Source organism: Pituophis catenifer, unplaced genomic scaffold (assembly GCF_029215685.1).
Source record: "Pituophis catenifer annectens isolate HBS135680 unplaced genomic scaffold, rPitCat1.0.hap2 SCAF_1, whole genome shotgun sequence".
NCBI lineage: Eukaryota > Metazoa > Chordata > Lepidosauria > Squamata > Colubridae > Pituophis > Pituophis catenifer.
Genome location: NW_027256881.1, coordinates 241798986 through 241815110, shown reverse-complemented (window position 1 = coordinate 241815110; position 16125 = coordinate 241798986). Strand labels below are relative to the sequence as shown.

General features: G+C 39.8%; 1 protein-coding gene across 1 annotated transcript in view; it reads right to left on the bottom strand.

Moving 5' to 3' along the window:
• Positions 1–16125, bottom strand: part of SYT12 (synaptotagmin 12) — a 44104-nt gene that overhangs the window by 2608 nt on the left and 25371 nt on the right. The window contains exons 5-7 of the mRNA XM_070957364.1: positions 2444–2659; positions 1726–1846; positions 392–525 (exon numbers count right to left, since the gene is read on the bottom strand). Of these exons, the coding sequence (XP_070813465.1) occupies positions 392–525; positions 1726–1846; positions 2444–2659 (471 nt within the window). The remainder of the gene's footprint in view (positions 1–391; positions 526–1725; positions 1847–2443; positions 2660–16125) is intronic.

Genomic DNA, 16125 nt, shown 5'->3' with positions numbered 1-16125 from the left:
TAGCTGAAAGCATCTCAAGCAGTAGGGCTGTGGAAAAAAATAACTGCTTGAGTCACTGCAGACAATCCTGACTGGAATGACTCAGGAGTAGTTCATCTGTAGGGTCACATGCAAATGTGACCCACCAAATCAATATTGATCCAGATAGAGACTTTAGTAAATTATACAGTTAAGTTATAGATCAGGGCAAGAACTGAATATGGGTCCTTCAATACCACTTGCACAATAGCACCTAATGTCCCAGGAATGCTTGGGCTAGAGATAGATACCAAAACCACCAGTGTGTTGCTGCACTGTACATGTTTTAGTGCCTATAGCGGGGGGGGGGGGAGAGGAGGGGACGTTTCACTGGAGGGCACCGGATACATCATTTGAACCAGAGAGCTCTTACCTGCAGGACAATTGCTGGCACTGAAAAAATCATGGCCTCATTAAACACTGGATTTGTGTCATCTCTCTTTACTGCAGTTTTTTTCTTGCTGATCTTCCTCCCATCTTGCAGCAAGTACACTTTGACAAAAGGATCTGAAGGAAGAGTAAGAAGATGATCCCTATTCCAAAGAAATGGTTTTCACACCATGCCTATTTTATCTTTGAAACTCTGTAATAACTTCAGTGGGTGCAGTTTCTGCTACTACGTTCCACCTCTTGTCTTTTTTATTCTGGACATCAAGGATGAATAGAAAGTATGCTACCACATGACAAAAAAATATGTATCACATTATGGTCATATTTTAAAGCATTATAATCAGAGTCTTCAGGGTAGAATGCATTAACTTCTACAAACACACTTGCTGACCACAACCAGGAGAAATCCAATTAATTAAAATTGGAAATTAACTGATCATTTCCTAATTTCTTTGAAGACAGTAACCTCCTACAGATTTTCAATTTCTGCTAATGGCTATTTACAGTAAGTAGCTTAGTGCTTAAAATGAGACATTCTAAAATATAAAATGGCTGTCCTTCTATGATCACTTTCTGGAAAAGACCATAGAAACTTGGCAACACATTGCGAAGGTCTCCATCCCTCAGCCAATCTCCATATTTTCTGCCTTGAATCTTATATTATTGGAAAAAATCAATTATACATCTATAATTTAGATTTAGCAAATGTTCAAAGTTAGGATCATGGAAGGAGGAGATTATTATTATTTAATTCTGCCTGATGACCAATGTGGGAGAAATGAGATTTTTTTTCAGCCACTGTGTTTGTTCCCTTCGGCCCTACAAAACTGCTTTAGAGAACTGGGGCGCAGGGATCACTACACTCCATCCTTTCTACTTTTCTAAGGTTTTACTGAGTGGTTGGAATGTATTTCAGTCTCAGAATGTGGGTAGCAGATGTGGATCATTCACTGAATTTAGAAATAAAGTCATCTGCTACCAGCATACAGAAATCAGAATTCTTCCATTCATCCTATGGATTTAGTAGAGCTTATCATAGTTTTACACCGATCAATACTTTTATAATACAGAGAATATATTACAGACATTAGTATGTGTGTCATTTTTTCCACTCCCTGGTTTTGTAGCAGAACTAAATCTTTAAATACGATGAAATAGATTGCAATACATTATTACTCCAACTCGAGTTGCAAGAGAACCAGATTGTACTCTCAACCATTGCTGACCCATTCACTGAATGCTGAGGCATCATGTTTATAATTTATCCAGCACTGGGGAGAGGGGGTGGAGGAAGGGACAAGAGGGCATCCTACTGACCTGCAGTCATTCTTCCATTAGTCCACACAAGATTCTTGGCTTTAACCACAACTACAGTCAATCGCTCTGCTGTGGGTAAATAGCTAAGACACAGCAGTATTTCACCCACCGAATCAGTTGCCTATAAATAAAAAGGAGAGGAACATTCATTATTCAATATTCTACAACCCTTGCAAAGGAACTAATGGCATAATCTATTTTCTTCTCTCCTGAGTCCAAGGATGGGGAATACATTAGAATGCCACCAGGAAAAGTGCCCTAAAACCTGAAGTTTAATATTTGGATGACCTAGAGAGTTACCAAGAGGCTGAAGAAGCTCCCCTAATTACTTCTGTTTCATTTAGTCCTTGGAAATCTATTTTGCCTATTCCTCCTGCAACTATAGGCTCAACCCAGGAGCTCAAAAGTGAGAAGAATAGCTGTGTCGGACTAACAGTACAGCGGTTTTCCTTCATTGCTCTTGGGACCACCGACTCATTTTTAGAGAACAATAATGACAGAGCTGGAGACTCAGAGATTCTTGCCTGAAGGAAGGCATGACATATTGAGATACAGCAAGTTATTTCGGCTCCTGAGGTAGGAAAATCTTGCAAGGGCCTTTTCCCTTGCATGATAGTATAATAGTAACAAAACCAGCAATGATCCTAAATGATAGGCCTTCCTTCCAGGACTCCAAATCAGTGTGCAGTAGTAGGATGGACCACGAGAACACTCTTACCTTATTCATGTCTTGCAGATAAAGCCAGGCGTTGAAAGGCCGGACAAAGATACCCAAGTCGGATAACTTCAGCTCAGCCACACCAGTGCTGATGTTTCTCTCATCCTCATCAATGCCAAAAACAGAGAATCTCAAGCTGTTTTCCTCCAATGTGGAAGGATCCAAGGGAATGGAAAACTTCTCATCAAAGAAGACCGAGTAAGCACTTCTTTGGATCTATATAGAAAAAGAGAAGAACAGCAGAAGAGGTTTAAACATATTCAAGTTAAAAAGGCCACCCATGGCTAGGGAGATGAAGCTGTCACTCTTTTTAAAGAGAAGTTTTTTTTTAAATCATGAAATAGTAGCAATAGCAAAAGCACTTAAACTTATATACCAGTTCACAATGTTTTACAGCCCACTCTAAGCAGTTTACAGAGTCAGCCTATTGCCCCCCAAATGCTCCTCATTTTACTGATCTCGGAAGGATAGAAAGCTGAATCAACCTTGAGCCGGTCAGAATCAAACTGCCGAACTGCTGGCAGCCGGCAGAAGTAGCCTGCAGTACTACTAACCACTGCGCCACCATGAACATTGTTAGTAGCCACTTAATAGATTAGAAAATCGAAATAAAATTGAGCTACCGAAAACCATAACTGACAATGCATAAAGGATGTTTTATCTTATTCTTATTCCCTGACCTGAAGACTCCCCCAAAGAGAAGTTTAATAAACAAAAGTCACGAATGGCACTAGCAGAAATCTATAGAGGCAGGGACTGTTCCTTATCCCTACAAAGAGCAGTGATACTGTTATTAAAACGAGTCTACAACACAATGATCCCGATTCTAAATTGCAGGTTTTCCGCAGTTCACCGCAAATTGTTCTGTAGGACAGTTAAATCCTGATCTAATGAGAAACAGGCTATTGCAGAATGAGGGGAGAGAGGGAAATCACAGTCCATTTTCCAGCAACAGCACATTTCAACTGCTCTTCAAATACAGCATGGCCCGCGAAGAGTCCCAAGGAGTGCTAAAAGAGAGACCAGAGCAGAAGACACCAAATCAACCTTCCTTGCAGTGGGGTAAAATGAAAGATCTACTCGCAGGTTCGGAGCCACAACTGCTATAACATATGTAGCAATGTGAATGCTACAGAGATCGCAGTTGCCAGAGGCCAGCAAAAGGAGATTCCTCAGAAACCTCAGCTCTCAGAAACAGTTATGTACTAGACTAGAAAAGGTTCTGTGGGGATTTACTGTTGCAAGGCCTTCAATGGGCCTTATTTGAAGGACCATCTTTTCCAACTATATCTACCCAATCACGGGATCAGGGAGACAGGGTAAGGAGGTCCATCCAGTGCCACCTAGAAAAAAGGTCTTCCCCGGGATGGCTCCCCCCTGAGGAACATCATCCTTGCAAAGATAAGATTGGCCCTCACCTTGATACTCTTTTGAAAGGACCTGAAGACATGGCTTTGTCAACAGACCTGGGACCCCAGGGTGGTATAGAGCCTATCAAATGGATTAATCGTTGTCACTTGGATGGGGGTTCATAATTATGTATTCAGAATCTTGCAAGCACATGTCTGATTCTCCTAAAGGTGGCCATTGCGTTCTCCCTTGTTCCTATTTTACCCCTGTGATAATCTAGAGAAGCTGAAAGCCTGGCTAAAGTGAAGAGGTGGGTTTTGTGATCTGAACAACATTTCCTTAGTCTAGTCTATCTACCACACCACAACAGCTCTTAATTGTGTTTTGTCTATTCAGATTGCAGTATTTGGATGATATTTTTGGCTCTGTTTTACATATTACCCTGCATTATAGGACGAATCTCAGAATTTAAGCAAGAAAAAAGTGGTTTTTATGAAAGACTTAAAACTATCAGTTCAGGCTTGGCCACCTTCAGTCATTTTCCTTTGGGTGTCTGTGTCTCTGTTTCCATCTGCCAGAATTCCTATTTAGGTATTGTGATCCATACTAATTACTTCTATAACTGTTTGCTGATTCTCTGGCTTCTGGCCTCATACTGACAGATCTTAGTTTATAGCTGCTGTCTGTGCCCAGCACTACCATTTTTTATTAATCCAGAAGCATTTTCCAGTCCTGGGTCAGAGGGTTAGAGAAAATTCCCTAATTTTGGCTTAGGCATTGTGCAAAATCCATAGCGCTGACTTCTGTGTTTCCTCTGTGAATAATGTGCTGTGTACTTTTTGCCAGTTACAGTATTTTTGTTACACTCACTGTCCAAGCTGTTTGTATTAAATCAGTTATGATTCCATTATTTAAGCAGTAATAGCTCCCAAAATTAGAAGTTTTATGTTAGTGAATGGCCATAGGAGGCAGAGCCCAACATTATCTTCAGGGAAATACCACACACGGCCATTAGAGCTGTCATAATGCAGTCAACAATCTGAAGCAGTTCATAGGATTAATTTCCTTCAAAGAGAGCAATTTAGGATCTCTCCTGATACAAGAGCCCATGTAGATATGACACTTATCATACAGACTGGCTTTGCACAATTTAAAAACAGCAAGAAGAAATAGCTGTGTGCGCCTGCACAGTTGTGATCAGAATCAGGGTTCTAAGTAATTAAGGGTCTGTTTCCTAAAAATAAAACTCTTCCCTCCCCTCCCCTCCCCAGAACCCTGCTAAGTAGACCAGACCTTTGAAGGAAGGTTAAATCAGGTTAAAACTGAATATATACCTCCTCCTCCATCTTACAGTTCACTGAATTAGAGAGATGTTTGTCTCAGCCACTTCAAGATGTTATTTCACAGTTCTACATTTCAAAAATGCTTGAGCCCCCTTTGCCTAAGTAACAGTTATTGAATATTTCTGTAAAGGTTCATCTACCTTACAATACTTTCTATAACCCTCCCCCCCCCAATTGCTATTTGCTCAATGGAACCTTACACGCCCTGCGAACAGCAGGTGCAAGGAGTTGATTCCAACCAGGTCCCCCTTTTGAAGATAGCACTGGCAGTAGAGTTCTCTATTCAGACTGCCCAGATGTGTGGGTAAACGGCAGCTGCAGCATTAAAATACTGGGAAATACAGCAGGCAGAATTTTCAGTGTCTTGATGAGGACAACAAAAAGAACAGAACAGATCTGGTTTGATGTAAGCATTAAAAATGGCAAAACCCTGTTTTGCTACCATTCCGACCCACAAGAATCCTGAAAAAACCCAACCAGTGACGAAGAGAAATTTTCTTGAATTTATTGATCTTCTCCTTCAGTTGTCCTCTTTCATTCCAGAAGCTCTTGATTTCATTTTACAGTTCTTTAATTGCTTGTAAGTTGTTCACCTTCTATGAATTCTATTTTGCTGGCTGCATATTCCTGCATATCGGATTTCTTGATTCTAACTGAGTATTCATATAAATAAAATTTTAATCTTTCATAAAGCTAAAGTAGATGTGATAGTTAGAAACATACCGTGTTTCCCTGAAAATAAGACCCTGTCTTATATTTTTTTGAACCCTGAAATAAGCGCTTGGCCTTATTGCCATGTGCTCAAAAGCCCAATTGGGCTTATTATCAGGAGATGTCTTATTTTGGGGGAAACAGGGTAGAAAACTGATGGCAGAAAAAGGACTATGGGTCCATCAAATCTGCTGTTTGAGGGTTTTGACTCACTTTTGAACACCCTTTGTGTCAGTTTGTGGTTATGTCTCCATTTTCTTGATTTTAGCTTAATATTGAAAACAGTGCCTTCTAGAACCTCATTTACACTCTTAATATTTAAAGGTTTTCATCCCTTTCCCTCCAAGCTGCACCTATTCAGTTCCTCCAACCTCTCCTGATATGTTTTGTCCCTCAGAACTTGCACCATTTTTATTGCCCGACTTTGGACTCGCTCAATCTTATCAATATCTCTTTTTAGGGATGACCCACAATCTCTCCAGAAATCTTTTTTTCTTTGCATAAGGAAAAAGGACCCGTGACGAGAAAACTAAGTAGTTCTCCTCTGCATTATTCCCCCAAATTAAATCATCTTCAATCTTTGTATTAACTACAGAGGAGGAAAATGTCAGGCATAGTATAGGGACATATACAACCAATTAAATATAATGAGCAAGTACAGTGATTGGTATTTTGCTAGCACCAGAGGGCCCTGCTGCTGTTTCTAAAAAAAAAAAAAAAAAAAAAAAAAAAAAAAAAGAGGCCGTATTGCAGAGGTATCCATCTTATTTAGCTTCTCCTACTCTAAGGAAAAGGGGCTCTATACGTGGATAGGGAACTTTCTTGCTCTTTCTGCTAGAGTTCTGGATCCTAGCTCTGCAACAGCCTGGGATAGCAATTGCTGTTGGATTGTGGAGACCCAGATTCAAATCCCTATGTCAGCATGAAATCCACTGGGTGTGATCTTAGTCTAACCGCCCCAGTAGCAGTGGTGAAATCCTAATGGTTTGCATCGGTTCGAGTGAACCGGTAGTGATAAAAGTTATTGGTTCGGCGAACTGGTAGTAAAAAAAAAAGCTACCGGTTGGTCCGAACCGGTATTTCTGACAATCAGCTGTGCTGCGTGATTTATATTTGCTAGAAAGCAGGAAATCCTGCTTTCCAGCTAATCTAAATAGCGCGGCACAGCTGTTTCCCCCCTCACTGTTCTACTTACCTTATTAAGCGTCCTTTTTCTGCGTGAATTGCGCGTTTGGTGCATACGGTGCATGCATTTGGCATGTACTGCGCATGCATGCACACAATGCGTGTTTGGCGCACACCGTGCATGAGCAGGCAGCGAACCAGTGGCAAACCGCGGAGGATTTCACCACTGTCCAGTAGAGAATATGGGCTGAATAAAAGATGGAAAGTCCTGGAATTAGAGCTAGATGGGACTAAATGTTACAAATAAAACACAACAAATTTCAACAGAATCACATTACATTAGAAACTGTAAGCAGGTCTCAGAGAAAGAGACAATTCTTTTTTAATCTCATCTGTAAGATAGAAAGACTTTATTTCTATTTATTTGCTGCAATTAACATTAGTCACAACATGTTAAGAGAATTTAGATTAAAATGAGGTGCCTGTGCTTGAAAACGCATGGGCGAAATGAACCTTCCTCCTGCTCCACTGGCTGGTCCTCTCCCTCCCCTGTCTTGGGTGCGTGGGAGGTTTCTGAGCAGAATGATTAAGTCTGCAGTTCTGCTGAGGAGGTAGACCTTTTAATCTTTGTAAGGAAGTACAGTAAACAGGGTCCATTCACAAGATGACTTCCTGCCCCACAAATCCTTTCACCGTCTCCATCAGCAGCTGCAATCAACTATCTTTACAGTAGATTTCTCATTTCATCCACTTCCCCTTCAGGGAGGCAAAAGCTGAAAATGTTCAGAGAAAAATCAAAGGGAAACAATTTGTGAAGCTGCTATCCACAGAGCAACCATGCTCCGCTTTTCTCTCTCTCTCTCTCCCCCTCCCTCCCCCTCCCTCTCTCTCCCCCTTCCTCCCTCTGCCCCATACACCACCCTGTAGACCTTTGCCACTGAGTTTGTTAATAACCCTCTCAACCTCCTTGCAACTGCCTCTACAATGCTCAAGTAGAGCATTAGTCTATTGAAGACTCCAGGGCCCAGTGTACTGCGTGAAACAAGATTAAACTTCTTCCATTCTGTTTCCTCTAGTGTCTCCAACTGCTTGACAATAGCTTGGTGCCTAGAAAATACAGAATTACCTCAGAGAACCCAGCAAACTACTTCAGCTTCAACTACAACAATACACGAGGAATAATAGATACAAACTCAAGGTAAACCACTCCAAACTTGATTGCAGAAAATATGACTTCAGTGACAGAGTAGTCAATGCCTGGAATGCACTACCTGACTCTGTGGTTTCTTCCCCAAACCCCCAAAACTTTAACCTTAAACTGTCTACTGTTCACTTCATTTCATTTTCATTTCATTTGATTTATATACCGCCCTACTCCCGAAGGACTCAGGGCGGTGAACAGGCACAAGATAAAACACATAGAATACAAAAATTTAAGAGCTGTTGACCTCACCCCATTCCTAAGAGGTCTGTAAGGGGCGTGCATAAGTGCACCAGCATGCCTACCATCCCTATCCTAATATTCCTTTTTACTCTTACTCTTTTCATGTATTCAAATTATGTTTATACTTTTATTTGTTATCTTATATATGCTTGACAAATAAATAAAATAAAATATAATAAAATATAATATAATAAAATAAAATAAAATAAAATAAAATAAGCCATCAAGCAAAAATTAAATGTTCATAATCAGTAACAGGTCACATTGCAATGGGAAATATCTTCTCTATGTATTCACAAGATGACAGTGCAGGATTTATTAGTGTAGAGATTCCAAAATTGTTTAGTGACATCAAAGTTACAAAGTTGAAAAAGGAAATTTGCAACTGTTGCAGCATCCCCGTGATCATATGATGCTCATTTGCAACTTTTACACCTGGATTCCAATGAACAGAGTCAACGGAGGAGTTGCCAATAAAACTGCAGGTTGCAGTCATGTGGTATTTTGCTTAATGACTGTGGATGTCTTGATTAATGACTGTAATGGAAGTGAGTTTGTAAATTGAATTGCAGCCATGCAATTTTTTGCTTGACAACCGCATCATTCAGTGACAGATTGCTGGTCCCAATAGTGGTCTTTAAACAAGATTTACCTGTACTAGTGTATATGTATAAATTTATTGAAATGTGATATAGAATAGAAACCAATTTAAAAAATTGCATCATAAGTAGATGAAAAACTTCAAAGAGATAACTTCAGAAGAATAATGGGAGCCGTTCTGAAAAACTCATTAAAATTTGCTCTACGCTATATGTCATAAACTGTTTTATAAAATTTGGCATATTTCAATTCCCTGGGATCATAGGTCCCAAAATGTAAGCATATTCTGTAAATTAGTCTATTTGAGGTATCTGGGTTGCTCTATCCTACAATGCATTGTTTTGCCCAGTTAAAAGTTACAGGAACAAGAGTTTTAGTAGTATATAGACAAATAGCATTAGGGTTCATGGTTTTGATACCTCAAAGGGCTGATGATATTATAGGAAAACTGGCTTCTATTTGGCTGGCTTTTCTCCTTCTGACGAGAGCAGTAATACCTCTCTACCTGTCTATTCATTGTACCCATTGTCACATTTGGATTCCTAGACATTCCACAGTAAATTCAATGATTTACACACATTCGTATTAGAAAACTTCTATTGTGCGTTATAGGGAAGAACGATTGCCATATGGAGTTTTAGCCAAGGATTTCCTACTTCAGTGGGAATACTATGGCCCATTTGTCAAAAATACAGCTCAGGAATAGAGTGATTTGTAGTCTGCAAAATATGATCATTGGGAAAACATGGGGCTCTATGCCAATCGAAGTAGATTAAACAAAATACAACAAATGTGAATGTTTCAATTTATCAGATAATCTGAGGATTTCCCCATTGAGGTGACTAACTTCTTTCAAAACATTATTTATTCATTTCTGGACTCTCAAACACACATCTTTCAGGAACTTTAAACTTTTTGTTTCCCCAGCAACCATGGTATGTGTAAATTGTCAAAGGATTATATAACCCAGCAGGAACTGACTCTTTTCTCTCTGGATCAATGGGAACATTTCTCAGCTAGGGTGATAAATAAATGTGCTAAAAATCAAATGGCTTCTATCTCCTCTGAAGTCCTTGACAGATTCCCCAAATTTCATGTCTTCTGGAAGCTGTCAAAGAGAACCGCACTGCAGCAGAGGCCTCGGATGCACAATTAGAAGTATGCAAAGTGACAGAACCAATGTGGTGTGGAATGAAGACGTGCAGGGTGCCAGAAAAAGAGATGGCACACACATACCAAGGCATTAGATTAGATTTCACTCTTGTCGTACTGCACAATAGCTTTTCCTGTGTGTATCATAATAATTAATTCAGATGGAATCAAACCATCTCTAATAACCACCCTAGCTCTTAAAGCCTTCTGATTTGATATTTTACCATAATGTAGACAGAAACTCCCAAAGAGACAAGTTGGTAGTTTTGGACCCGGAACTAAAGCAATAGCACTAGTACTTAGACTTATATACTGCTTCATAATGCTTTACAGCCCTCTCTAAGTGATTTACATAATCAACATATTGTCCCCAACAAGCTAGGTCGTCATTTTACCAATCTCGGAAGGATGAAAGGCTGAGTCAACCTTGAGCTGATCAAGATCGAACTTCTGGCTTTGGGAAGAATTAGTCTGCAATATTGCATTGTAACCACCACACCATAATGGCTCTGTAACATGGTTATTCATAACACACTTTGGTGGAGGAACTTTCAAAGCCTAACTTCAGCAAGCCATCTACCAAAATCCCATTAGAAAGTATGGGATTGCAAAGTATCTTGCCTTTTCTCACAGAAATTAACCTCACTACATTCAGTTTGACTTTACTTCAGGTAGATTACACTAGAATGACCTTTTATCATAAAAAAATACTCTTGGAAAGTAGCTGATGAAGTACTGGGCATATGGGAAGAAGAAGAAAAGGGAACAGCCTCATATGCCAACAATTGAATATTATGGAATTCAAGGCTAGCAGAAGATTTTTTTTCTTTAATAAACACAAAATGCCTCTTCATACACACTGCTGTGGGTCTTATTTAGATCTTAGGAAGCTGAGCCTACAACTTTTGGATCAGTTCATTCTCTAAATGAAAAGATACAAGAAGAGTCTTTAGCATTTCTACTGAAAATGTGGGGTATGGTAATCCCCCCCCCCCCACTTATCATGCCTTCAGGCTTCTGGGGTTTCCTTCCTCCTGTCAGAAATGCAGACAATGTTGCAGCCTCATTTCTACCCTATCTTCAAAAAAGTGAGGCATAGCTTTGCCACACATCCCACACAGTGGTGGGATTCAAATTTTTTAAACAACTGATTTCATAGGCGTGGCTTGGTGGTCATATGACTGAGTTGGCATGGCCAGGTGGTCATGTGACTGAGTGGGCCTGGCTGGGTGGTCATGTGACTGAGTGGGCCTGGCTGGGTGGGCATGTAATTGGGTGGGCATCCCACACTATTTTTTTCTTCCTGTAAATGGAAATCCAACAAAGAAAAAGCGGGGGAGGCTCTGAATGGAGGGAGCCTCCTGCTCCTGGCCAGATGAATGAATCCTCTTCTCTCTTAGTTTTCAACCAAAGATCCAGGGAACAGCCCCCAAACTACTCAAACTGCTGTATAAAAGTACAGAGAATTGTAAAAGGAGTCCAGCCAGCGGATGAGTAGAAGAGGCCAAAGTCTCTAAGATGGAGACTTAAAAAGTATTATTTGCATTTCTCAGTGATAAATTTCATCCTCTTCTGAATACCGTTATTAAATGAGGACACAGAGTGGCTGAAGAAACGAGCAGTAAAGTGGAATGATGATATAGAGATGAGACCATATCATGCCAATAGGTTGGGTCAGGTTTTTTTTCTCCTGGCTTGGGGAATTTAACTTTCTTGAGTGTCTTCACTACAGAAAAGTGGAATGCAAATCAAAATTTCAACAACAGCAAAGAGAGTCTGCAGCCACACTTGCAATCTACTGTGCAAATTTGGATTGGTTTGGCTATTTTAGCAAGCATCAATACAAGTATAAGACTTTGCTATGTTGAATTAATACTGACACGGAAAGACAAAGTAGAATTCATGAAGCACAAAAGTAGCAAAGAGCTGATGAATATTATTTAATTGGTTTACAAGATGAAGAAGAACTCAACTAGAAATGTAGACAGCCAAGCAAAGTGAATTCCAAAGTTGGACTGATATTATCCCAGGATAATACAGATAATACAGAGAGGCTGGCATAACATTACCATAAAGAGGATGTGATTACCATTTAGGACTTTTACTAATAATGAAGAGGAGTAATTTTAGATGGGGAATGGTCTACAAATGTTGCTTATTTTCTTAAAAGTCCAGTGTTTTGAATAATAGCAGCTAATGAGTCTTTATTAGTACTCAGGGGAGACTGAGGAGACCGTAAGTAATGGCCATGAATTATGAACACAGTAATAGATGTAGTGTAGAACATAAATATAGAAATTTTTTACTACCGGTTTAGTCATGCCAGCCACATGACCATGGAGACGTCTTCGAACAGCGCTGGCTCTTTGTCTTTGAAACGGAGATGAGCACTACTCACTAGAGTTGAAAATGACTAGCACATATATGCGAGGGGAACCTTTACCTTTATATTGGTTGAAAGCTAGTTTTTTCTGTATCTAAACTAATTCTTCCCATCTCCTGCTGGCCAATAGGCATCTGCATAGCCACTTGTGATCTATGATGGCATTCAGCTATTCCAACACTGCTGCATGTATTCCTATGTTCTTATATTCTACCCTGTTCCCCCCAAAATAAGACATCCCCTGATAATAAGCCCAATCAGGCTTTGAGCGCATGGCAATAAGGCCAAGCGCTTATTTCAGGGTTCAAAAAAATATAAGACAGGGTCTTATTTTTGGGGAAACACGGTATCAATATGAAATAAGCTGCTGAATTATTTTTTAAAAATAATCTTGAAACCCAGTCTTAAAACCATGAAAATGGTAACATTGTAAAATAATCAGAACCACAACATAGTCTACGTTATTATATCTAACAGCAAACCATGGCAGAAATGAAAAAGAAAGTATTTTGTTATAACATGGTGCCACAACCAACTGCTACGGGCTGCAGATCAGCACTGATTCAAACCAGAATCATAAGAGCTGATTCAGATGTTGTCAACCCTAATATTTGCTTCTTCTTACATTGGAGTTTTGGTTTTTAATTTTGGGATTCTCTACTGTAATCCATTTGGACGTAAATAGCCTCTCTGCAGTGGCAATCTAACTACATAAATTATTTAGGAAGCTGGTTCCCAAATGTACCGTCCCTTGTGCACTCTGTATTCCTGCCATGCCAACATCACTTTGATAAGATTGAGCATGAATGTGCGCCACGACAAAGCTATTGCACATGTAGCGGTATGAGCACTGGTTTCTGCTCTGAACCCTGTAATATTAAGTCCAAGCCTTGACAACAGCCAAATAGCTTTGCTGCAGACATTCAGGCCTAATGCACAATGGGTCTCTTCAGCACTCCAGGTGAAGAATAACTGAGTTAGGGTACAGTTTGAGTGAAAAATACTGTCGGTCCTAATCTCAGAAAGTTAAAGACTGGTGTCCTAGAAACATTTTTCTTACAGTGCCCTCAATCAGTCAGCTGTACTGCTAGTGAAACAGACATGCAGTGATAGCAATGCAGCCTATTTAAAACCTAGAGAAGATGAGGCAGCATGAGAAGATTCTCAGAGATCCCGCTGCAAAGGTGTTTGTTTAAATGAATCTCATTATTCAGCTGAGGACAAAAAGAAGGCTTAGATTCACAATTAATATGTACTATCCTTCGGCGCATAAGAAAATCCTTTCCTGGAGAATCAGTTAGGATAGGGAGAGAAGAAATAGAACCTATACATGTTTCATTACCCAATGTTGTTGAGGAGTCCACCTATCAGTTTTCTAACTTTAATGGGAACAACCCACCTAGTATGATGAAATCTAACATGGCTTTTAAGAGGTAGGCATGTGCATCTCGTAGCTCCATGTACATAAATGCCAAAGGTAATTCCTGATTCAGGAAAAATCTACATTGCTCTGCTAAGCCATAAATTAGTGCTTATGAACTACAGTGGCTATACATATGCGAACCTGCTTCACATATTTATTTAGTTTAACATGGTAAGAGCTATCATAAATGATTAACTGTTTATCTTGTCATTTGGTGTATTCACTTAACACATTTGCTAGGATTTACCGCTTGTCATAAATTAATCCAAAACCCTCATCTGGTTTCTTCCTGATAATGGCTTTTTAAAAGTGTTGCATGCAGTCTGCCAGTGACTTCTACTCAGTGAAAGAATGAAGAGAAACACACTATATCATGTCAGGGGCGCCTGTGGTGGCCCGAGTGCTCTGTCAGAGAAAACGGACTTGCGAGGTCCGTTTTAGGCTGCAACGGCCTCCTGCAACCCTCTGCCAGTGAAAACGGAGCTTGGAAAGGCTGCACGCAGCCCTCCCAAGCTCCGTTTTCACTGGCAGAGGCCCCGCGGGATAGTCCTTCATTGTTTCCAGGGCGGGCTAGATCTAAGCACCCCGCAGGCTGGATCCGGCCCCCGGGCCTTGAGTTTGACATCCCTGCTGTAGTTAATCGAAGAGCTACACCAAATAGCGAGATGAACTTTCAGCCATTGGTAAACCACAGTAAATGAAATTAAATGAAGTAAATGAGATCTGTAAGCAATGATTTGTAAGTGGTGAGACTGGCTATAGGGTTCCTATCATGCTAGCCCAAAGGACACCTGAATGCTGGAGAACATTAGATTTTTTTAAAAAACAAAACTCGGAATATCATAGCCCACTCCACATATTATTACTTGGAACAATGTGCATATAGCCCAAGTCAGCCAGGAAAAGGAAAGTGGAGAAATCCATTTCTACTGTCGATCTATGTTTCTCGACATTTATATTTGGGGAAACCCTGTTTAGTTCATGTTTTAGGAACTAGCATCTACTTTGTAAGTCACAATACCATTCCTTATGCCTCAACAGACCTGGCTAGAAATTGTTACAAGAATTCAGCTTTAACATGTATTTTAAAGTAGGAATGTGAAAAGACTAAAGAATTCTAATCTAGAATGTTACAAAAATCTGATGTATTATTGGTCAAATCTATCCAACCTGATTGTCTTTGCAATCACAACATTATTACCTAAAAAAACCCAGCATTATCAATTTACTACCTAGCCCAAATAAACACAAAAGGCTGTATTTTTTTATTTGCTTCTAAGCAGATTCTGACAAAATTGGCAGGCAAAATAGAATGGAAAGGAGCTTGCCAAATTTAATCAAATCAGTTCAGGGTTTTAAAAGCAATGGTCCTTTAAACTCTGGATTAGAAAAGACTGTAGACGAAAACAGAATAAAACACTCCTATTAAGTGAAGCACTAAGTTAAATGAGATATATCAGGCCAAAAAAACCTGTTTAATGCAGCAAACTAAAATCACTAACAGTCAACCTGAGCCTTGATAGTACAGGGGTTTAGTGCACCCTGTTATTAACACAACTGCCTGCAATTTCTGCTGGTTCGAATCTCTCCAAGGCTCAAGGTTGACTCAGCCTTCCATCCTTTCTAAGGTAGGTGAAATGAGGACCCAGTTTGTGGGGGCAATAAGCTGACTTTGTATAAAATATACAAAAGAATGAAGGCTATTGCTTAACGCATTGTAAGCCGCCCTGAGTCTCCAGAGAAGGGCGGCATATAAATCAAATTAAAAAAAAAAAAAAACTAGTATAGGAAGAATTGTTAGAGTTTGTCGACCAAAACAAGAAGAACCCTTTGGCCAAAATCCTATTAAAAACAGTCTTGTCCCATCTTGGGACAATATTGAGAATTGAGTGGGCTGGTTCTGTTCACCTGATTATTAAATGGACTCATATTTGAAGACCCAAAATCCAATCACTGAAATTTAATCACTACTTCTTTAGGTTCAAACCAAATGCTGGTTCTAGAGAATGATGAAATGGTAGGTAGACAAAAAGGAATGTAAAAAGGTCTCTAATTGTCAGTTGCTTCAATAGTGTGCCAAGGTCTGGCAATCACAGCTTCAATCTAATGGAAACTCTCCAGATATCTAATCCCTGCAGGGAATTCTGGGAC